General features: G+C 65.0%; 2 protein-coding genes across 2 annotated transcripts in view; both read right to left on the bottom strand.

The window, feature by feature from the left end:
• Positions 1-20,536, bottom strand: part of SSPO (SCO-spondin) — a 36,575-nt gene extending 16,039 nt beyond the window's left edge. The window contains exons 1-57 of the mRNA XM_021382119.1: positions 20,484-20,536; positions 20,188-20,394; positions 20,018-20,100; positions 19,748-19,918; positions 19,478-19,677; positions 19,210-19,312; positions 18,876-19,034; positions 18,689-18,774; positions 18,445-18,567; positions 18,212-18,374; positions 16,515-16,755; positions 16,285-16,423; positions 16,091-16,217; positions 15,836-16,008; positions 15,541-15,762; positions 15,305-15,470; positions 14,036-14,288; positions 13,183-13,363; positions 12,435-12,529; positions 12,112-12,368; positions 11,900-12,034; positions 11,589-11,791; positions 11,358-11,485; positions 11,154-11,263; positions 10,812-10,961; positions 10,635-10,728; positions 10,163-10,563; positions 9,810-10,040; positions 9,547-9,732; positions 9,123-9,359; positions 8,830-8,952; positions 8,654-8,745; positions 8,195-8,432; positions 7,480-7,632; positions 7,266-7,400; positions 6,990-7,172; positions 6,769-6,919; positions 6,372-6,531; positions 6,217-6,271; positions 6,015-6,125; positions 5,657-5,875; positions 5,452-5,549; positions 4,982-5,123; positions 4,716-4,908; positions 4,558-4,627; positions 4,273-4,471; positions 3,922-4,050; positions 3,672-3,842; positions 2,564-2,728; positions 1,891-2,070; positions 1,624-1,746; positions 1,409-1,538; positions 1,185-1,310; positions 1,018-1,109; positions 717-899; positions 339-503; positions 14-266 (exon numbers count right to left, since the gene is read on the bottom strand). Coding sequence (XP_021237794.1) covers positions 14-266; positions 339-503; positions 717-899; positions 1,018-1,109; positions 1,185-1,310; positions 1,409-1,538; positions 1,624-1,746; positions 1,891-2,070; positions 2,564-2,728; positions 3,672-3,842; positions 3,922-4,050; positions 4,273-4,471; positions 4,558-4,627; positions 4,716-4,908; positions 4,982-5,123; positions 5,452-5,549; positions 5,657-5,875; positions 6,015-6,125; positions 6,217-6,271; positions 6,372-6,531; positions 6,769-6,919; positions 6,990-7,172; positions 7,266-7,400; positions 7,480-7,632; positions 8,195-8,432; positions 8,654-8,745; positions 8,830-8,952; positions 9,123-9,359; positions 9,547-9,732; positions 9,810-10,040; positions 10,163-10,563; positions 10,635-10,728; positions 10,812-10,961; positions 11,154-11,263; positions 11,358-11,485; positions 11,589-11,791; positions 11,900-12,034; positions 12,112-12,368; positions 12,435-12,529; positions 13,183-13,363; positions 14,036-14,288; positions 15,305-15,470; positions 15,541-15,762; positions 15,836-16,008; positions 16,091-16,217; positions 16,285-16,423; positions 16,515-16,755; positions 18,212-18,374; positions 18,445-18,567; positions 18,689-18,774; positions 18,876-19,034; positions 19,210-19,312; positions 19,478-19,677; positions 19,748-19,918; positions 20,018-20,100; positions 20,188-20,394; positions 20,484-20,536 — 9,116 coding nt within the window. The remainder of the gene's footprint in view (positions 1-13; positions 267-338; positions 504-716; positions 900-1,017; positions 1,110-1,184; positions 1,311-1,408; positions 1,539-1,623; positions 1,747-1,890; positions 2,071-2,563; positions 2,729-3,671; positions 3,843-3,921; positions 4,051-4,272; positions 4,472-4,557; positions 4,628-4,715; positions 4,909-4,981; positions 5,124-5,451; positions 5,550-5,656; positions 5,876-6,014; positions 6,126-6,216; positions 6,272-6,371; positions 6,532-6,768; positions 6,920-6,989; positions 7,173-7,265; positions 7,401-7,479; positions 7,633-8,194; positions 8,433-8,653; positions 8,746-8,829; positions 8,953-9,122; positions 9,360-9,546; positions 9,733-9,809; positions 10,041-10,162; positions 10,564-10,634; positions 10,729-10,811; positions 10,962-11,153; positions 11,264-11,357; positions 11,486-11,588; positions 11,792-11,899; positions 12,035-12,111; positions 12,369-12,434; positions 12,530-13,182; positions 13,364-14,035; positions 14,289-15,304; positions 15,471-15,540; positions 15,763-15,835; positions 16,009-16,090; positions 16,218-16,284; positions 16,424-16,514; positions 16,756-18,211; positions 18,375-18,444; positions 18,568-18,688; positions 18,775-18,875; positions 19,035-19,209; positions 19,313-19,477; positions 19,678-19,747; positions 19,919-20,017; positions 20,101-20,187; positions 20,395-20,483) is intronic.
• LOC110390697 (GTPase IMAP family member 8-like) overlaps positions 1-22,158 on the bottom strand; it is a 685,191-nt gene that overhangs the window by 596,982 nt on the left and 66,051 nt on the right. The window lies entirely within an intron of this gene.

Below are 22,158 nucleotides of genomic sequence, written 5' to 3'. Positions count from 1 at the left end.
GTGCCCCCCGCACCAGTTGTTGCAAGTATCGAGCGTGGCGGTGTCACCGGGCTGGTACAGGCGGCCACGGTGGTGGCAGAGGCAGCGGCTGGGTGGCACGCAGGTCCCGTTCTGCAGCAGGAGCCCGGCAGGGCAGTGGCAGCCGGGCTGACATCGTGCAGTGCATGCCACACCGGAGCCCAGGTCCTGGCAGATCCGTGGGCACTGCCCCCCACTGCGTTGGCACTCCTCTGCCGTGCGGTACTGCATGGTGCCGGGGCACTGTGCTGCAGGGGAGAGCAGGCACAGGGCTGGTGTCAGCTCTGGTGCTGCAATCCCATGTCCCATGTGGCACTCACCTCCGCAGGGCTGGGCGTTGCAGTCACGGGTCTGGAGGTGGGGTCCCGTGCACTCGGCACCACCGAAAGCCGGGGGGGTGCAGGTTCGGCTGCGTGTCTGCACGCCGGCGTCACATGGAGCAGAGCACTCAGACCAGGTGGACCAGGGCATCCAGACACCTGCCACTGCGGGGAGACTGGCTGGGACTCCACCTCGCCATGGGACCCTGCCTCACCATGGGCACCCACATCTCTGTGGGGACCCAACTCTGCATGGGGACCCACATCTCCACAGGCACCCACTCCACCTTGAGGCACCCCCTCACCTCACACCCCAGAAACCCCCATAACAGGTTCTCACAGGTGGGTCGTGCCCCCCAGCCCCCCAGTAGCACCCACCCGGGCAGGGAGCTGTGTCACAAGGCTCCTCCTGCACCCCCAGCCCTGGGCAGGTGCCAGCTGTCCCCATCCCCTCGCAGTGCCGGAAGCGGTGCCGCTGGCCACGGCGGTCCACATGGTGGAAGCAGCTTCGGGAACAGGGGGACCATGGGGTCCAGGCACTCCAGCCACTGCTTGGCTCTGCTGAATTAGATGGACACATGGTGCTGGAGCAGCCACTGTGGGCACTGGGCATCCCCAGGGCAGTTGGTGTGTAGGGGACAGCAAATGTCCTGACCTCAGGGTGGTGGCATGCACGTACCGGTGGCACAGGGTGTGTGGCACTCACGCACTTCCCGAGTGTCCCCATCACATGGTGCTCCACCGTTGGCTGCCGTGGGGTTGGATGGAGACCTGTGGGGAGGGCGTTGCGTTGTCCCATATCCCCACCCAGCACTGTGCGGTCAGGTCCCCTACCCAGACCCACACCTGAACCTCTCCTGCGTGCCCACACCACAGCTGCGGTCACAGGGGGTCCACGGTGACCAGGCAGACCAGGCGCAGGTGATGGGACAGGCCATGTCCTCGCATGTCACCACCCCATCCTGGCACACACTGGGGATAGAAGCTGGGTTCAGCCATGGGGACAGAGAGAAGTGTGTGGGGTGGCCCCGGCTGCAGGCAGGGCATGGGTACGCAGTGTCACCACTCACCACTGGCTGCAGTTGTCCCACAGGAAGACCTGGCCAGGCAGCCAACGCTGCTGGCCCTGGTGACAGTGGCACTGGCTGGCATTGACGCAGGTGCTCTCCTGCAGGAAGAGCCCTGGCGGGCACCGGCAGCCTGCCCAGCAGCACGGCATCAGTGTTGGTGCACCAACACCAGCACCCAGCCCCCGCCCCGCACTATGCCCAGCCCTGTCACTCACCCTCCTGGCAGGGGCTCTGGCAGCTGCTGGTGGCACTCAGGTCCCCGCAGACTTGGGGACAGGGTGGCACCAGGCCCTGTGCACAGTCCCCCTCCTGCACCAACACCATCCCGGGGCCGCACTCTGTGGGAGCAGAGTCAGGCTGCTATGGGGACAGGATGCTCCCCCGTGTCACCCCGGGTGCCACAAGTGTCCCCACGGTGCCATGTTCCCATCCCATCACACCCATCCCTCCATGTCCCCATCCCAGTGTCACCGCTGCCATACCTCGGGTGTCCCCGCAGGGCTGCAGGTTGCAGGGCTGGCTCTGCAGGGCCCCCCCGGTGCAGGGCTGGCCCCCATTCTTGGGTGGGGGGTCGGTGCAGCTCCGGGTGCGGCTCCGCATGCCCCCCCCGCACTCGGCATCACAGGAGGACCACGCACCCCAGGCTGTCCAGGCACCAGGCACTGGGGGGCAATGGGACAGGGGTGGTGTGGGCACCCTCTGTCCCCTGCCCACGTGGCCCTGCTTGGCCCTGCCCCCTCTCAGCCAGGCCACGCTGTTCTAGTGCAGACTGGGGACCCCACACAACCCCCCCACAGCCCTCCATTCCACCCTGCAGTTGCAGGGATGGCTGTGCCCATGGGGCTGATGTGCAGGGATATGCCACCCATTGTGCTGTGCCACTGTGTTGTGCCACCATGCCCCACTGCTGTGTCCTGTCAGCATATCCCTTCACCACGTGCTGTCACCATACCCTGTCATCCTGACCCCTCATCATGTCCCACCACTGAGCCCCCCCACCATACACCACCACCATGCCCTGTCACTGTGCTGTCATTGTGCCCCACCTTCACACCATGCCACCATGCTGTGCCACTGTGCCATACCGACTGATGCCCACCTCCCCAACCATCCCGTCACAGACCCCCCGCACGGTGTGGGGCCCAGGGCCAGTACCTGGGCAGGCACGCAGGAAGCAGGAGCGGGTATCAAGGCGGGGGGTGTGGCAGGTGCCCCCCGGCAGGGCACCCCTCAGCAGGACCCGCTGGCGAGACGTCACCCCCAGCCCACAGGAGCGGCTGCACTGGCTCCAGCCACCCCATGGGGACAGGATGCAGTCAGCTGGTGGGGATGGAGTGGGGTGAGGACTGCCCTGGGGCCTCCCCGTGTCCAGAGCTTGTCCCCTTTGGAAAGACTCGCAGGGATGGAGTCTCTGCTCAGCCCTTCTTGGTGCCCCCCAGCCCTGGTGTCACCAGCCCCAGTGGCACCAGCCCTGGCACTCCCAACACCTGTCCTTTAGCTTTCCCACTGGGGCAGAGGGCTGGAGCTGGCCAGCACAAGATGCTTGGTGATGAAGGGATGCCCTTTCCCTATACCCATCCCCTTCCCTCTCCACATTCCTATCCCCATCCCTGTCCCTCATCCCTTCTGCATTCCTCTCACTGTCCCCATCCCCATCCCACCTGCATTCCCATCCCCAACCCTATCCCCCTTCCATTCAATTCCCTTCACTGTTAACATCTCCATCCCCCACCTATCCTATCCCAATCCTATTCCCACCCCCTCTCCATCCCATCCCCATTACATTCCATTCCCGTCCCCATCTCCATGCCCATACCATCAACTCCCATCCCCATCCCATCCCCATCCCAATCTCCATCCTATCCCTACCCCATCCCATTATGATCCCCATTTCAATCTCATCTCTCCATCCCATCCCACCCACCATCCCAGTCTCTATTCTATCCCATCCCCATCCCATCCTATCCCCATCCCATTCCCATGCCAATCTCATCTCCACTCCATCCCATCCCACCTCCATCCCCATCTCCATCCCCATCCCCATCCCAATCTCCATCCCATCTCCATCCTATCCCTAACCCATGCTATCCTGGTCCCCATCCCAATCTCATCTCCATCTCCATCACCATCTCCATCCCATCCCATTCCAATCTCATCTCCTCTCCATCCCACTGTCATCTCCACTCCCATCTCATTCTCATCCCATCCTAGTCCCATCCCTATCCCATCCCCATCCCATCCCTACCCCATCCCCCCCACTCACTGCAGCTGCTCTCGTCAGAGCCGTCAGCGCAGTCATGGTGCAGGTCACAGCGCTTCTCCAGGGCCAGGCACTCACCGGTGCCGCAGGAGAACTGCTTGGGGGAGCAGGTGGGTGGGAGACCACTGGGCCAGGCCAGGGGTGACAGGGAGCTGCCAGAGGTGGGGGGGGCTCCTGTGGGACAGGCCCCTCTGTTGAGCTGGGTCTCAGCAGCCCCAGGTTCTGTGAGGGCACGGGGGTCCTGGGGGCTCACCACAGTGCGCCTCGTCAGAGCCATCCAGGCAGTCCTGCTGCCCATCACAGACCACGGCCGCATCCACACAGCCCAAGACATCACAGAGGAACTGGTTCGGGGAGCACAGGAGTCGGGGCAGGGGTGGCTCTGGTGGGGAGCAAGGGGCTGTGGTGGGGACTGGTGGGACGAGTGGGACCCCTGGGCTGTCACCATTTGCCTCATGGCGCACCCAGTCAGCAGCGAGCTGTGTGCTGTCCCCACGTCACCCTGGGGACTCTCACATCCCCACCCCTGCGGTGCCAGGTGCTGGGGAGGTCGTGCTCCCCCTCAAACCGCACGCAGGGCTGGTGCCAGGTCATGCCTCCTTACCTACAGCTGTTGGGGTGGGGACCCCAGCAGGGGGCACAGGCAGCGCAGGTGACACCGTCACCGCCGCCATGCCCGGTGTGGGGGGTCCAGCAGAGGATGGCCCCCTGGGGGTGACAGTGGCGGTGGGAACACCTGGCAGCTGGGTAGCTGCTGGCACAGCAGGGCTGGTGGAGCCAACAGTGCTCGTCCCTGCTGTCACCTGCACACGGGAGATGAGTGTCACCGCTGCCGCTCTGTGTGCCATCAGGTCCTGCCCCCTGCTTGTCCCCAAGTCCCAGGGCTCACCACTGCTGGGGGGGCCACAGGTGGCTCTGCGGTCAGCCCCAGGATGCCAGCACCACCGGGGGTCGTGAGGCTGGAAGATGCAGAGCCAGGTGGTGAGGGGTTGCGTGCCCCAAATGTGGCACCCCTGGGGCACCCCTGGCCCCTACCAGTGCTAGTACCTGGTGGGGCGGATGGGCAGTGTGCTGCTGCGGGGGGGCTCACAGCCGGCCTCGTCAGCACCCCCAGGGCAATCAACAACACCATCGCACCTCCGGGACACGGTGACACAGCTGACCCCACACCAGAACTCCCCCGTGCCACAGGGTGCTGGCGTCACCGCCGCTGTCACCGTCATCGCCATGGCCAGGGGCACTTTGGGGAGAGGGAGAGGTGGGCAGGGAAAAGAGGTCCTGGGGGGTAACCCCCACAGCACAGCTCAGGGTACCTGTTGGGCAGCCCAGCAGCTCGGCCCGCAGGAAGATGCTGTTGTGGAAGCGCCGAGGGAGGATGCGGACGTAGCGCGCCTGCACCGTGCGGCCCAGCGGCTGCACCACTGGGGTGGTGGCATCCCAGTTCCCCTGGAAGAGCTGTGGGAGAGCAGTGGTGAGCGTGAAGGGGTGCACATCTGGGGGCATACTCGTGCACACACCCATGTGCACACCCATGCATACACCTGTGCACAAACCCACGCACAATCCCATGCACACAGCCGCGTGCCAGCACGCCTGCGCCCAGCTACACGTGCAGGGAAGAGGATGTGGGGTCATCACGTTACTGGCTGCAAAGGGACACTCGGTGACACTTTGGGAACAGCCCTGTGCAGCCCCCCAAGTGCGCGCACACACACACACACACACGTTCAGGTGCCCATGGCACAAGCAGCACCTTGGGCTCCGGCCGGCTGCTGGCAGAGACCTGGCGGTAGTCATGCCAGCGGTTCCCATCAATGCTGAACTGCAGCTGGAAGGCAGTGACGAAGGCGTCCCCAGCCCCAGCCCCCTGCACCACCACCCCTGTTGGGGGAGATGCAATATGTGTCAGCATGCATGCTCTGGCACCAGCACCAGAGCAATGCCCGTCGTGGTGGCGGTGCCAGCGCCATGTGGCATGCAGCACCCACCGGTAAGGTTGGTGGTCTGCAGCAGGTCCAGCTGCAGGAAGGGTGGCTGGGAAGGCAGCCCCGGGGGGGTGTCAGCTGGGGGGGCCCAGCCCTGCAGCTCCAGCCCTGGGGAGACGTGGTGCAGGCGGGCGGCATGGGCTGGGTGCTGCTCCTGCTCAGCTGAGGCGGTGAAGCTGCTATCGGGCAGGGAGGTGATGCCCACGGGGCTGTAGCAGGGGTCTGTGGGAAGAAGGAGTGGGTTCAGGGGCACGGAGCTGGCTCTGTCCCCCAGCTGGGAGGAGCTGACCCTGCAGGGTCCTGTCCCCAAGAGGAGGAGGAGGTGTGGGGTCACAGCACACTGTGAGCAGAGCTCTCATACCGCCTGGGGGAGGCAGTGGGAAGGTGGGCAGTGGGCTGCCAGGGGCCTCTCCTGGCATGGTGCTCGGGGGCTCTGCTGTCAGCGCTGTGGGGACGGCCGTCACATTGTCACCTGCAGCAGGGACAGCCTCTGTGTGGCAGCACACAGGTGCCAGCCAGCACCCAGTGGGGCCATGACCCCCGCACCCCAACACCCGGCTCACCTGTCTGTGCACAGAAGCAGCAGGAATCCCCCTGTCCCTCCACCAGCACCTGGCCCTGAGGGAAGAGAAGACCCTGTCACCACCTGAGCACTGTGATGGCACTGCCACGTCCCACCTCATGCACAGAGAGTGCAGCGCAGCCCCCGGCACCTCACCTGCGGGCAGCCCACGGTGCTGTGTGCACAGTAAGGTGAGCAGTGCACCTCGGGGCCGGGCAGGCACTGGCAGACATGGCAGGGTCCCCAGCGCCAGCGGTCCCCCAGTGCACGGCGCCGGCCCTGGTGCTCACACTCCTGGCACGGCTCCGTCTGGCACCTGCGAGAGGAGACATCAGCAGGGACTCAGCACATGGCATGTGGCACACAGAGCATGGCACATGGCATGTGGCAGGTAGAATGTGGCATGTGGCCCACGGCACGCATCACATGGCATGTGACTCATGGCACATGGCACACAGCATGTGGCACATGGCACAAAGCACGCGGCGTACAGCACATGGCACATGGCACTGGCACTGGCATGTGGCACACGGAACATGATGCGCAGCCTCACCTGCGTGCCTTGCGGTAGATACCACGGCACTGTCGGCTGGTGCCATGCTTTCCGGGGTGGCTGGGGCTGCGGAAGGACCACTGGATGCTCTGCACGCCGCAGGGCCCCAGGCACTCCCCCCAGGGTGACCAGGAGGACCAGCTGCAGCTCACTGAGGGCACAAATGCGGTGAGAGCGGTCCCAGCACCGTGCCAGCGGGTGGGTGCGAGGACAGGACGCACCAGAGCAGGCAGGGTTGTGGCGGCAGCGCCGGGGCTGCCCATCCAGGCAGGTGCAGAGGCGGCAGTTGAGCTTCATGCGCTGCCCTGGCCAGTAGCGCAGCCCGTCCACCTCGCAGCGACACTCCCGTGGGCGCACGCAGCCGCGCTCGCCGTCCAGCACCAGTCCCTCCGCGCACCAGCACCCTACGGGCACCGCCGAGACCCCTGAGCCCGGTGGGTTGTGGGCTCACAGGGGATGGGACGCATGGCAGGGACGATGCCAGCGCGTGGACTCACCTGGGGTGCACTGCTCCTGGCGGCACGGTGCGCGGCTGGCGAGGTCGGCGCAGGATGCGGGGCACGGAGCGCAGGGCCGGGGCTGCAGCCCCCCGGGACAGGAGGCAGGGGGGCACCCATCCTGCTGGCACAGGCCTGGGGCACAGGTGAGGAGTCAGGAGTGTGTGAGCCGCCGGCCATGGGAGTGGGAGATCTCAGGGCAGGGGTCACCCACCGATCTCCAGCGTGGCGTGGGCCGTGGCGGGCAATGCGGCGCAGGGCCGGCCGCCATCCCGGGGGGGCTGGCAGTGCCGCTGCCGCACCACCACCCCCTCGCATCCCTGCGTGCAGTTGGACCACGTCGTCCACTCACTCCAGGCACCGTCCACTGCAGGCAGAAGGAGAAGTGAGGGTGGGGGGCACCATCCTGACTGCGCACCCCCTGCCCCAGGGCACAGCCAGCCCTGTCCTGATGACAGGACCCCACTTCCCACATAAATCCCAGTTTTGGGAATTCCTCCTCCTCCCCCAGGCAACCTTGGCCATGGGATTTCCCCCTGGGCACTCCAAGAAGCCCACAAATCCCACAGGCAGCCCGAGTCACGTGACCCCCACCAGTTCCCCCCAGCAGCCCCAGCCACATTGAACCCCAAAACCCCCAGGCTGATCTGGTGGTGGGAGACCTCCGCCAGTTCCCAGGGCAGCCCCAGCCTTGGGAACCACCCCCAAATCCCAAAAGCCCTTGGTAGACCTGGTGGTGGGAACCCCGTTTGTGCTCCCAGAAGCCCTGGACATGGGGATCCCCAAATCCACTGGGCACACCTAGCCATAAAAATCCCTAAATCTCCCAGGAACCTAGCCCTGTGAACACCAGGACTCCTTGGACATCCCCAGTCCCGGGACTCCCCGAATCGCCCTTACAGCCCCATCCAAGCCCCATGCCCACTCACCGGGGCAGGCAGTGCTGAAACAGGGCCTTGCCTGCGTGGCCTCACCATGGCACAGGTGCAGCACACCAGGGGCTCTCTGGCTGCAATTCCGTGCCCGTAGCTGCTGCCCAAGGCCGCAGGAGCGGCTGCAGATCCCCCAGGGTGCCCAGGGGCCCCACTGCCCGCAGTCCCACTCATCCGAGGGCAGCCAGCCTGAGACCACGTCCCCGTCCCTGCAGTCGGGCAGCCCATTGCACACCTGTGGCATAGGGCAATGCTGAGCCCCCAGTAGGCACGGCAATGGGGAAACACCACAGGGACCCTGACGGTGCACCAGAATGGGAGAGTGGACATCCCTGTAGTCCCCATGCCACGGCATCAATGATGTCCCATCCCATGGCATCGCTGGGGTCCCCATCCCATGGCATTGCTGGGGTCCCCATCCCACAGCATCACTGAGTCTGCATCCCATGCCCCTACCTGCTTGAAGGCGATGCACTCGCCATCCCCACAGCTGTACTCAGCACAGGGACCCGCTGTCTGGTTCCTCTCATCGGTGGGGACGTGGCCTTCTGCAGCAGGGACGGGGGGGCCATGAGCACCCACGGGGTCCTCCAGCTCCGCTGCTCCCTGTCACCCCCATGGTCCCCCCTCACCGCAGGCCAGCTCATCCTCGCCCTGGGGACAGTCGAGCACCCCATCGCACACCCTGGTTGTGTTCACACACACGCGGTTGTTGCAGATGAAATGATCTGGGCACGGCGGGATCTGGGTAGAGCCTGCAGCGGGGACAGTGTCCCATCAGGTCTGACACTGCAGGGGGATCCCTGGGATGGTGTGGGACACCGAGTGGGGAGAGGAGCTTTGCTGACCCCCTCCGAGGGTCCTGCTCCCCAGAGAGCATCCCAGGGCTGGGGACAGGGACACGAGGGGACACGCTGCGCCTCACCGCAGTTGTCGTCACTCTCATCGGAGTGGTCGGGGCAGTGGGGGATGCCGTCACAGAGGTGGTCGTAGTGGATGCAGTGGGCACCCAGGGCGCAGGGGAAGTGTCCCAGCGCACAGCTCCGGTTGCAGCCCAGCTCGTCACTGTCATCGGGGCAGTCGGCCTCGCTGTCGCACACCCAGCCCCGCGGCACGCACTGCCCGCTCCGGCACGGGAACTCGTAGGGGCTGCACGCGGGTGCTGGGGGAAATGTCACTGTGGGGTGATGCAGCGAGCAGGGACACCGCGCATGGTCCCCGTGTGTGTCCCCCTTCCCTGCAGAACCCCACCAGGGGTAGGGGGCGGCTCCGGCCTCTCCGCCCCAGCAAAGTGTTCCTGCTGACGGCACTGGGGTTGTGGGGAGCGCAAGGGACACCTGTGCCCTCACCTGCTGTGCCGTTAGCAGGCACCGCGGGCAGGTGGGTGGGTGCTGGGGGGGCCCAGGACACCATGCACTGCACAGAGCTCTCGTCCCATCCATCTCTGCAGTCCCAGATCCCATCGCAAAGCTTCTCCTGGCTGACACACGAGCCGTCAGGGCAGGGGAGCTGTCCAGGGGCACAGGTGACGCGGCCTGTGGGGAAGGGGACAGTCCCAGGGTGATGTCACCAGGCACTCAGCCCCGTGCTCGGCACAGCCACGGCTCCTCACCTGGGCAGAACGCCTCGTCGGTGCCATCCGCGCAGTCCCGCGTCCCATCGCAGAGGGCAGTTGGGGGCAGGCAGAGTGCGTCAGGGCACTGGAAGCGGCCAGCCGGGCAGACGCAGTCCCGCTCGTCACTGAAGTCCCCGCAGTCGTCGTGTCCATCGCAGCGGTGTGGGTACGGCACGCAGCGTCCTGCCGCGCACTGGAACTCGCCCGCACCGCAGCTTGGGCTGCAGCCTGTGGGGGACAGCAGTCAGAGCCCACCGCCAGCACAGCCCCAGGGATGGCAACGGGCAGAGCCATCCCCAAACCACCCGGGGTGCTCGCTGCCCACAGCCTGTGCCACTGGGGCCACTCGCCTGCCTCGTCCGAGTCATCGGCGAAGCCGCAGTCCAGCTCCCCATCGCAGACGCGTGCCTGTGGGATGCAGCGGCCGCTGGCGCAGCGGAACTCCGGCGGGGAGCAGGGGGGTGGCGGGCAGCCGCGCTCATCCGAGCCATCCCCGCAGTCGGACAAGCCATCACAGCGGGCATCCCAGGGCACGCACTGCCCGTCAGAGCAGCGGTGCTGGTGCGGGGCGCAGCGCGGGGCACAGATCTCGTCCGAGCCGTCCCCGCAGTCGTCCTCGTTGTCGCAGAGCCACGCGCCCGGCACGCAGCGCCCACCAGTGCGGCACGCGAACTCTGAGTCGGGGCAGTGGGACTGTGCCGGGCAGGGCTCTGCCGTGGGTGTGCATTGCCACAGCCCTGCGGTGCACGTGCTGAGGGACGGCTGCAGTTAAACGGGGTGTGGGACAGGCAGGGGTAGGGAACGGGCACCGGCCGTGCTCACCAGTTCCTGCAGCCCTGCTGCACCGCAGCACTGTCTGGGAAGGCGATGCCCTGCCAGAAGCACGGGCACTCGGCGGGGTCAATACAGCTGCCCTCTGCCAGCGGGGAGGGATGGAGGAGTCAGAAAGGGTTGGGAGGGGCAGCCCCCCAGCAGCCCCCTCGGCAGCCCTCTGCTCACCATGCAGCACTTTTCCCTCGGGGCAGAAGCAGCCCTCCAGGCAGGACATGGTGTCACAGTGCTCCGGCAGCTCCAGGCCCATGTTCTGGCAGGTCGGGGGGCAGGGGGGGCCGCAGGCACTATACTCCTGCCCCCCATCACACTGCATGGCTGCAGAGGCACAGGGTGTTGGGGTCACGTTGTGCCAGCCCTGGGGTGAGCCTGCACAGCCCAGATCCCATCCCAGACCCCATCATGGACCCCACATCTCAGACCCCATCCTGGAACACATATGCCAGACCCCATCCTGGACCTCGTCCCAGAATCCCCAGCACATCCCAGGCGTGGGGGATGGGGACTCACGGCACAGATCCTGGCTCCTCCAGCGGATGTGGATGCCGCGCTGGCTGCACTCCTCAGCATAGGTGGCGATGGCTGTGCACAGACACTCACAGTCCCCCCCGGAGTCACAGCTGCCAGCAGGGCACATCAGGATGATGTCCAGTGCAGGGACAGGTGCAGGGCCCAGGGATCCCACCCCGGGGTGGCTGCAGCCCCAGCACATACCCGCAGGCATCGAAGATGCACCAGTCATGGAAGCGCTGGCACGGCACCTCATCGTGGCAGGGCGCAAAGAGCCGCTGCGTCAGGATGCTGCAGCGCTTGCGGGCCCACGCTGCCCGGTGCGGGTTCTCCTAAGTGAGAAGCTGTCACTGTCACCACCGGGAGCCCACCTGCACTTACCCTGTGCTGCTGTCCCTGCAGCAGCCAGTCCCCCCGCATAGTGCCCATCCGTACGGTGCAGGGGTGCTGTGTGGCTGCGCCGTCCACCTCAGGGCAGAGCAGGCTGACACGCCAGGAGTTGCCAAAGAGCTCAGCGGTGGGTTCCAGCATGCCCTGCTGGCTGGCCAGGTCATTCTCTGCATCACGGTCGAAGTTCCCGCAGAGCCCGGCCACGCGGCCCCGGTGCTGCGGCTGCAGCCGGACGTACACCCGTGTGCCTGCACGGTGCCAGTGCTGGGTGAGCCAGGGGCTGTCCCCACGCGGGGTACCACATTCATATGCTGGGTGCCGCATCCCCACGTGAGTGTCACGTCCCCAGGTCTCACCTCCGTCCCACAGCACCGTCAGACCCAGGCGGGACAGCAGCAGCAGGAAGAGGCCGGCGCGCTGCAGCGTCAGCCCGTTCCCGCTGTACACTTTGGGGGGACGCACCGAGACCCCGTTCACCGTCACATCCCTTCCTGCAGGCAGTGGGATTGTGAGCTCCCTCCCTGTTTCTCCCTGTCGCCCCACACCCCTGTCCCCAGCATGCTCTCACCCCGCAGCATGTGCACCACGGTGTTGCCCAGCTCCACCACCACCGACTTGGTGCAGGTGACGCCGCTGGTGCCGCAGGGCACGTTCTCAGCGGTGACGGTGAAGAGCCCATCGACCTCACGCACCAGCACGTACTCGCAGTCCCCCAGGAAGGAGAAGGCCTTCCCGTCGAAGGTGATGTAGTGGGGGTCCCCAGTGGCCACACAGGTCCCTGCGCAGTCCTCGCTGCCGCACTGCCAGCGCTGCTGGCGGCACACGCTGCAGGATGGGGCTGAGCACCAGCGCTGTGCCAGCACCGCCCTGCCCGCGCATGCCGAGGCTCACCAGGTGTTGCAGTCCCTGACGATGGTGTCATTGGGCTGGTACAGCCGCCCGTTGTGCTGGCACGGACACTCCTCCGGGGGCACGCAGCGCTCATCCTGCACACGTCAGACCCGTGTGAGCCCCAGGGTGATGCATGGAGATGTCCGGGCACAGGCACCAGCGGATGGGCTGGGAACCTTCCTGGCTCCCAGCACCCCCCAAGCCTCTCTCCAGCCCGATATCCCAGTGCTCAAGAGCCCATGCACTCAGCTCCCAGTGCCCTACATCCCCAATGCCCCAGGTCCCCAGTGCCCCACATCCATGACATCCCACATGCCCTACATCCCACTCCCCAGTGCCCCACTTCCACCTGACCCAGCTCCCCAACATCCCATGTCCCTGATGACCCCATCCCCTCAACCAAGCTCCCCAAGGCTTCACATCCTCAGCTCCACCATACTTTAAGTCCCCTACATCCAACTGTAAGCCCCGTACTCTCCACAATCCAATGCTCCACAGCCCCCTGCCTCAGCTCCCTATAGCCCCAAGTACCCCACATTGAGCTCCCCAGTGCTCTCCAGCCCCTGACCCAGTGTTCCAGTGCCCTAAGGCCCCTACACTCATCTCTCCAGTTTCCAAAGTCCCTTCCATTCTCCTTCTTCAGGCATCAGAGCCCTCTGACCCAGCTCCCCAACACCCAGGTTCCCCCAGCCCCTTCTCCCAACATGTGCCCAGACAAGGATGGGGCAGCAGAGCTGGGGGAACCCACCAGGAAGACTGTGCCTGGGGGGCAGACACAGCCATCAGTGATCCCTCTGCATGTTCCATTGGGCTCAGCATTGTCACAGGTGCGCAAGCAGGACCCGAAAGCATAGACCAGGTCCCCAGGGCAGAAGGCAGCATCGGGGCAGGGCGCATCGGTGCAGCTCCAGGTGCCCGCAGTGCAGATGCTGCAGATGGATAAGGGGGCTGTGGTGAGGGCTGGCACCTCAGTGCAGGGCATCGGCTTTGGGGAGTGTGGAGTGGGTGGGATGATTGGGATGCTTGGGATGGGATGAGATGGCATGGCATGGGACAGTGGGAAAGGGTCGGATGGGATGGGAGGGATGGGATGGGATGGGTAGATGGATGGGGCAAATGAGAAGGGACAAATGGAGTGGATGGAATCCTCCCAGCCAGCCCCACGCATCCCCAGCACTCCTAGGACCCCCTGAGATGCTGTTCCCAAGGAGGAGGGGGCCTCTGGCAGCACCCAGGTCCTCACACAGCTATGGGCTTATCCTGATCCCCAGGAGGGCAGTTGGACCATGGAGCTCTGTCCCCACTACTGCTTAGTTCCCAGTCCCACAAGTGGGATGGTGACAGCATCTTCAGAGGTGGCACCGCTGCCATGTGGCACAGACATTCAATGAAACCCACCTATCCTGCGGTACCATCACAAACAGGCCATAGGGTGATTTCATCAGGCGTCTCCTGCCACTGTTCCGCACCTCCAGCAGCATCCTGGCCCACATGTCCCCACAGCCACCTCCTGCAGCAGCCCATCACCCTCAGAGCAGGAGGTCTGGCTGGGAGGACCCCAGCCCCACCAGCCCCAAGATGTAGAGCCCCATGGCACGCACCAGGCATTGCAGCCCTGCCGGATCTTGCTACCTGCTGCGTAGAGCTCACCGCCGTGCTGGCAGGGACAGATGTCCGGTGAGACACACTGCCCACCATCATCCAGCACCAGTCCCTCGGGGCAGTTGCAGCCAGAGACACAGATGTCATCAAGTCCAGGGCAGGAGCTGGCCCCATCCAGGCGCAGGTCAGCACAGGTTCTGCCACAGGGGCTGCTGCACTCCTGGTACACCTGGCCCCCACTGCACTGCGCGCCTGCAGGGATGGACACGGTGCAGGGACCAACAGCAGTCACTCTGCCCTGCCCTGCACAGCCCTGCACCCCAGTGCTTGGCCCCATCCATCCCATCCATTCTGTTCTGCCACATGCCCCTCAGCCCGTCCATCCCATCCTATCCCATCCCCATCCCCACCCTACCCCATCCCCATCCCATCCCATCCCATCCCATCCCACCCCATCCTGTTCCATCCCTTCCTGTCCCACTCCTCCCATCACAGCCATTCCATTTCATCTCATCCTATACATCTTGTCCCATCCATCCTCTCCCACCTATCTCATTTAATCTATTCCAACCCATCTTCACCTATCCCATCCTGTCTTATCCTCTTCCATCCATTCTATCTATCTCATCTATCCCATCCCATCCCATCCCATCCCATCCCATCCCATCCCATCCCATCCCATCCCATCCCATCCCGTCTCATCCTACCCCATCTTATCCCATTCCATTCATTTTGTCTTGTCCCATCCCATCCCTCAGCATCCTGGCCCCATCTCACCCCACCTCATCTGCCACACCCTATCCCATCCATCTTGACACATCTTATCCTGACCCATATTGTTCCATCCATTCCATTCCCCTCCTTAGCCTCATCCTGTGTCATCCCATCCCATTCCATCCTCATTCCAAAACATTCCATCCAATCCCACACATCTAGTGCTGCCCTATCCCATCAGTCCCATGTGATTCTGTCCCATCCATTCCATTCCATCCATCCTGCCCCATCCCATCAATTTTGTCCAGCACTCTACTGTCTCATTTCATCCCATCCCATCCCATCCCATCCCATCCCATCCCATCCCATCCCATCCCATCCCATCCCACCTATCCTGTACCATCCATCGGAATCCACTCACTCCATCCTGACCCACCCCACCCCATCCTATCCCATCTATCCAGGCCATCTTGTCCCATCTCATCCCATCCCATTCATCTTATCCTATCCCATCCTTTCCCTGCTCCACCCCATCCCATCCCCAGGCACCGCACCACAGAAGCTCTCATTCCTCCAGCTCAGGGCTGCTCCCTCCTGGGCACACTCCCGGGCATAGGCAGCCAGCGTGGGGCACAGGCAGTGCTTTCCAGCTGGGCAGGCGCAGACGTCGTAGAGGCAGAGCTGGTGGAAGGGCTCCCGGTCCACGAGGTGGTGGCAGGGCTGCGGACAGGAGGGGACGTGCAGAGCTGTGCATACGGCGGTGCTGGCACACTGTGGGGCCGCTCAGCACCTGGAAGGACGCTCCATGCAGGATGGCACAGGCGGCAGCAGCGAGTTCCCTCCGTGGGGCGTAGGTGCTGCAGGGCTCAAAGGGGATGGGGCTGAGCACGGGGCAGTCAGTGGACACCCGGTACTTGTTGGCAAAGGCAGCGACACCGGCTTCCACGTCACCCGCTGGCGTGGCAAAGTCATCCCCCTGGTCCCAGTTGTAGGTGCCACAGAGCCCACGCACCTGCAGCACAGGGACGGCGTTGAGGCACAGTGCAGCGATGGTGGGGGGCACGGGGGCACCGAACAGGGCTCACCTTATTGGCGAAGGCAGGCTGCAGGGTGATGTACACCGCAGGGGTCTCCAGCCCCCACAGCAGGTGGGCCCCAAAGGTCTGGAGCAGCAGGAAGGAGGAGGAGGCTCTGCGTACAGTCAGTGCAGCACTGGCAAAGGGCAGCTGAACCGTGCGCCCATCCACTGCCACCTCTCCTGTGTGGGGAGCAGGAGAAGGTGTAAGGGGAGTGTGGACCCCCACTCAGTGCCCACTGGCCTGGCCCAACCAGGGGGTCACCTGTGCTGTGCAGCCGGGCTGAGGCCCCCGGCACAGTGATGGAGAGCGCCCGGAGGCAGCTGAGGGGCTGGTGGCCACCGCACGCCTCCTGCTGTGCCGTGATCCGCAGCGTCCCCTCCACGAAGTCCTGCGGGCAGGGAGCGCCCTGAGCCCCAGGTGCCCCCACCACGGCCCCCAGCCCGGCCCCCCCGTACCTGCACCAGGATGTACTCGCAGGCACCCGGGAAGGAGAAGCGTCGGTGGTCGAAGGTGATGTAGTGCAGATCCCCCAGCACCGCGCACTCTGCCGCGCACCGGTCCTGGGTGCAGAGCCAGCGGCCCCCCCGGCATGTGCTGCACAGACAGGGACAGCGCAGGGGGTGCTCAGCCCCAACACGGGGGTCTCACCCACCACAGGGCTCTCCACGTTCCCCCTGGCGCTCACCACTGGTTGCAGCGCTGGCGGACGCTCTGCCCTGGGGCGTACAGGCGGCCACGGTGCAGGCAGGGGCAGGCGCTCTGCGGGACGCAGGCCCCCCCATCCAGGAGGAGCCCCGGGGTGCACTCGCAGCCACTGGCACAGTCGTCCCGGCAGTGGCCCTCCTCGGCAGTGCCCGCGGCTGCGCAGCTGGTGGGGCAGGAGGACACGCAGTCCGAGTAGCGCTGCCCCTGGCCGCACTGCCGCTCTGCGGGGTGCCAGGGCTCAGCTCTGCTGTGCCACAGCGCGGCACACAGAATGCCACCTTGTCCCACCACAGCTGGCCCACTGCATCCCACCACAGTGCACTGCATCCATCCCCCCGCATCCCACCACCTCCGCCTTGCTGTGTCCCAACTCCATCCCACCACATCCCACTGCGTCCATCTTACCATGTCCCAAATCTTTCTGACCATAGCCCATCGTGTCCCACTGCATCCATCCCACCACATCCCGCTGTGTTCCATTGCATCCCACCAAATCCATCTCACCATGTCCCAAATCCATCCCACCACATCCCACCATGTCCAACCCAATGTGTCCCAAATCCATCCAACCACATCTCACTGTGTCCTCCCTAAATATCTGAAATCTCTCCCACTGCATTCCACTATAACCCACCACATCCATCCCATAGTATCCAGCCACATCCACTCAACAGCATTCCATCCCATCCATCCCATCAGATCCCAAATCTGCCCCATCACATCCATCCCCCCACGACCCAAATCCATCCCACCACTTCCAGTCAACTGCATCCCACCACCCCCATCCCACCACATCCCCCCATGTCCCACCACGTCCCACAGCGCTGATCCCACCGTGCCCCAAATATGTCCCACTGTATCCATGCCGCTGTGCTCTACCACACCCATTTAACTGCGTCCCGCTGCATCCATCCCACCACATCCCACTGTCCCCCCGCATCCCACCACATCCCACCACCGCTCTCAGCCCAGCCACACCACAAAGCCACCCCTGCTCCGGGCTTAGTGCCAAGGGAGCAGCACCACTTCTCCCCCAGCAGCCCAAGCTGAGAAGGCAGGGGGAAGCAGCCAGGGAATGGAATGCACGGGGACAAGCACAAGCAGGCACCTGCCCCTGCGAGTCTCCATGCTCCCTTGGCAGGGTGTTGCCCTGGGCAGTGGGACATAATGCACAGGAGCACGCACGAGCCATCAGGGAGCACACAGGCTGCAAGCAAAAGCCATTGGGGTGCATGCACGGGACGTTAGGGTATGCACAAAGGCAATTGGTGGGCATGCACAAGCCATTAGGGTGGATGAAAAAGCAATTTGGGTGCATTCACAGTCCGTTGGAGTGCACACAAGTGCTGCTGGTGAGCCACTGTGGTGCACATATGAGCCGTGGGGTGCATGCAAAAGCAATTAGGGTGTATGCAAAAACAATTAGGGTGTATGCAAAAGCCATTGGGGCACACACGCAGGAACTGTTGGGGTACCCACAAGAGCCATTGGAATGCACTCAAGAGCCCTTAGGCGCACACACACCCCATAGGGATGCAGGTATGGCCCACTGGGGCTCCCACATGACACCCCATAGGGGTGCACATATGACCCACTGGGGGTCCCACACATGGGCTGTTGGGGCGCTGGCAGCACCCAGCAGGGCAGGGAGAGGCAGCCAGACCCTACAGCCCCTACCACAAAGGCCTGGCCGGCGCCACTCGATGTAGGCTCGCCGCTGGGCGCAGTCCCGCATGTAGGCAGCCAGCGTGTCGCAGACAGAGGGGGGTGGTGATGGCCCCGTGTCCCCATCCCGGCAGTGCAGTTCCACGCAGGCCTCGTAAAAGCCGTGGGGGTCGACCTGGTGTGGGAGAGACCGTCAGGACATGGGGGGACAATGTGTCCCAACCCTGCAGAGCTGCGGGGCTCACCGCTTCGTGGCATTGGCGGAAGGGGTCAGTGAGCAGCATCCCGCACATGGCCTTGGCCGCCCGCTGCGCCGCGCTGCCCATGGCACAGCCAGGGCCAGGCTCCACCGCATCACGGCAGGAGAGCTGCACCAGGACGGGATCAGAGCGAGGGCAGCCCACTGCTGGCCACAGCCCCAAGGGAGCCCCACAGGATCCCAGAGTGATCCCCATCTCAGCCCTGTCCCTGCTCTGCCTGGCCCCATACCTCAGGGTCGGTGTACGGGATCCTCCAGGAGTTCCCAAAGCTGGCGGCCAACGGGGCCACGTCCCCTCCAACCCGCAGGAAGTCATCTGCGGGCAAAGCGGGGTTGGAGACACGGCACACACCCTCAGCACGGCTACCCCGCGTCCCTCACCGCCCAACAGTGGTGCTGTGACATGTGGGGTGTTACCAGTGGGGTCGTCGTTGTAGGGACCACAGAGCCCCTGCGTGCTGCCCCGCAGCTCCGTGCTGACTGTCACGTAGACCGTCCCGTGCCCGTCTGACTTGAGGCGCACGCCCAGCCCGCTCTCCACGGCCACAAAGTCCCCGAGCCAGGTGAAACTGATCCCTGTGGGGACAGAAGCAGCGCGCTCAGCAGGGCACAGAGATGGGGAGGGGAATGGTGGGGGCTGAGGCTGGCGCTGTCCCCTTGTGCCACCCCATGCAGAGAACCACCGGGTCCCCAGCGGCGGTGGCACGTGGGTATGGGAGCATGCAGCCACCCCACAGCCCTCAGCCCTCACCACCGTGCAGGTGCGGCCGTCCCTCCGGCACTGCCACACCATTCACAGAGATGTTATGTCCCCGTGCCACCACCGTGTCCAGCCCAAACGTCATGTGCAGCTCCTGTGGGACAGCAGTCGTGAGAGGGGACTGGGTGAGGGGACAGCAGTGAGGGCCTCAGTGGCTCTGTGACACACTGTGGGGACAGCTCCTCTGCCCCAGAGTAATGACCCACGGGCTAACCCAGCCACCCTGACACCTCCTCATCCCCCCGGGGGTGTTTGGTACCGGGGGGCTGCCTGCGGCGATGCTGATGGCCCAAGTGCCGTCGGTGGAGGCAGCCAGGCTGTACGCACACTCTCCCTGGAAGCTGAAGTGCCGCCCGTCGAAGCTGCGGTACCGGGATCCAGCCCACGTGATGCAGCTGGCAGTGGGACGGCGGTGCCGGGCGGCGGGACCCCGTGGCGCAGTGGGCAGGGGTACATCACCTACAGCGGGGGGCAAGTGCTGCTCAGCTGGCACCCAGTGACACCCTGCGCCCCGGTGCCCCACACCCACCGGCGAGGGGCTGGCGGCTGCAGGCGAAGCAGAGAGCGGAGGAGCCGTTCCTCCAGCTGTGCCCCCAGGGCTGGCGGCAGCACTCAGCCATGCTCACGGCGGAGAGGTTGTGGGCACCCAGCGCGTCCTGGCACTGCCAGCCGGTGTGGCATTGTCCCAGTGAGCCCTCTGCTGCAGAACAGGGATGCAGCTTGGTACCGCAGCAGTCTGCAGTCCCCTGCTCTGCCCCACATTGTGTCACCGTGGTGTCACTGCTCCCCCAGCCCCTACCTTCGGTGCAGTGGGGCCCGCTCCAGCCGGCGCAGCAGGCGCGCACCGTGCGGTTCCGCACCACCAGCTGCGTCTCTGGGGGTCTGCAGAGCGGGCACGGCCTCGGTGTCAGGCAGAGGGCATGGGGATGGATGTGCCCCCCACCCACCGATGTCACACCCTGCGCTCACCTGTAGATGTAGCACATGGCAGCCCCGGGCTGGGTGCTGGTGGGGGGCACACCGCGCTCCCCCCCATACACCTGGCGCATGCGGTCGCGGTCGATGCGCCAACCCGCCAGGCTGTACTGGTACACGCTGGGGCACGGCACCACGTCCTCGCGCCGGGGCGTCACCACCTCCTCCTCTGTCACCCGCTCTGTCCGCTCGCACCACCTCCTGCAGCAGCACCCAGCACCCGACCGGTGTCACCAGGACCCTCGGTGAGCCCGTCCCGGTGTGGGGAACCGCGGGGCCGCAGCACTCACCTGCTGGCAGCCTCAGCTGCCACCCAGAGCAGCACTGTGGCCGCGATGCCCATAGCCACGGGGGGCCCAGGCCACTGCCGCCGCACCGTCTTCGCCATCGCTCGCCGCTTCCCAACCTCCAGAGAAGGGATTTGGTGGCAGTGTTAACAGAACCCGCAGCGCCCAGGAACAACCCCAGTGCCAGCCCCAGCCCCGCACCCCCGTGTCATGCAGGGACCCTTCCTGGGGCCCCTGCAGCTCCAGGTGTCCCCAGCTCAGGGCACACACCAGGGTAGCACTGCAGGGATGGGGACGCGGTTGCGGTCCCCATAGCTTTGCCCGTGGGACACCCCCTGCCCGGTGGGACCATGCCAGAGCTGGAGCTCAGGGGGTGCAATGCCTGATGTCCCCACTCCCAGCCCCTCACCTGGGGGCACCCGGACCCGCAGCACTCCATCCTCTGTCTCCAGATCTCTCCAAGCCCCAAGGCCACCCCGAGGAGTGGCTTTTTATGGGGTGGGTCCGGCCGTCTTGGGCCAGCTGCGGGGCTGCTGATTGGGCCCAGCTGCTTGCCAGCAGGACCCCCCCGCGGCCCCAGGAAAGCCGAGTGCCGTTTCCAGGGCAGAACGCTCTGGATCGGTGCCCCCACTGTGTCCCCCCCGTCCCAGACAGGATGCTCCTGATCCCCATGTCCTGGTCCCGCTCATCCCCACCAGGAATGTGTGGGGGGACCCTGCTCGGTGCAGGGGGGACTCAGCCCTCAGAGCCAAGGAAAGCAGGCCCACAAGTTAGGGTCACCTGGGGCACCCCTGGCCCCACTCCCTGCAGCCCTGTGTATCCCCACATCCCTACACACACAGCTGTGCCCCAGGGGTACCCCACCCCCAGCTCCGTGCTGCCCGCTCCCTCCCCCACACCAGCCCCATCCCTGTCTGTGAACCCCACAGCTGTGTCCCCATGACCCCACAGCCGCGTTCCCCTCTGTGCCTCTCTGCCCGATTCCACGTCCTGTGCTCCCAGGCTGCTGTGCCCCTCTCCCTGAGCCCATGTCCCCATCCACATGCTGCGTCCCTGTTCCTGACTCCTCACGCTGTGCCCAGTTTGGGCCACCCTGCTCTCCAGGGGCACAGCACGGCACAGCACAGCACACCTTGACATGACACACGACAGCTCTGCTGGGCACAACACACCTCCGCATGACACAGGACAACTCAGTGCACCATGGCTTGGCATGGCACGGCACAGCTTGGCTTGGCTTGGTAGAACACATGGCAGCTTGGTACGGCTTGGCACAGCACAGGACAGCTTGGTTTGGCACGGCTTGGCACAACTCAGCACGGCATGGGCCAGCACAGCTTGGCATGGCATGGGATAGCATAGCAAGGCTTGGCATGGCTCGGCATGGCTGGGCACAGCATGGCACTGCACAGCACAACACAGCACGGCTCATCTCAGCATGGCTCAGGACAGCATGGCATGGCTTGGCTCAGCTTGGCACGGCTCAGCACAGTTCAGCATGGCTCGGCACGGCTCAGCTCGGCTCACAAAGCACGGCATGGCTCGGCACGGCTTGGCATGGCTCAGCACTGCTCGGCACGGCTCGGCACAGCACGGCACGGCTCGGCACGGCTCACAGAGCACGGCACGGCTCAGCTCGGCTCGGGGCGGAGCGCTCAGCCCACCCCACCCCATCCCG

Source organism: Numida meleagris, unplaced genomic scaffold (genome assembly GCF_002078875.1).
Source record: "Numida meleagris isolate 19003 breed g44 Domestic line unplaced genomic scaffold, NumMel1.0 unplaced_Scaffold180, whole genome shotgun sequence".
NCBI classification, from domain to species: Eukaryota; Metazoa; Chordata; class Aves; order Galliformes; family Numididae; genus Numida; species Numida meleagris.
This window is presented reverse-complemented; position numbering and strand designations above follow the sequence as displayed.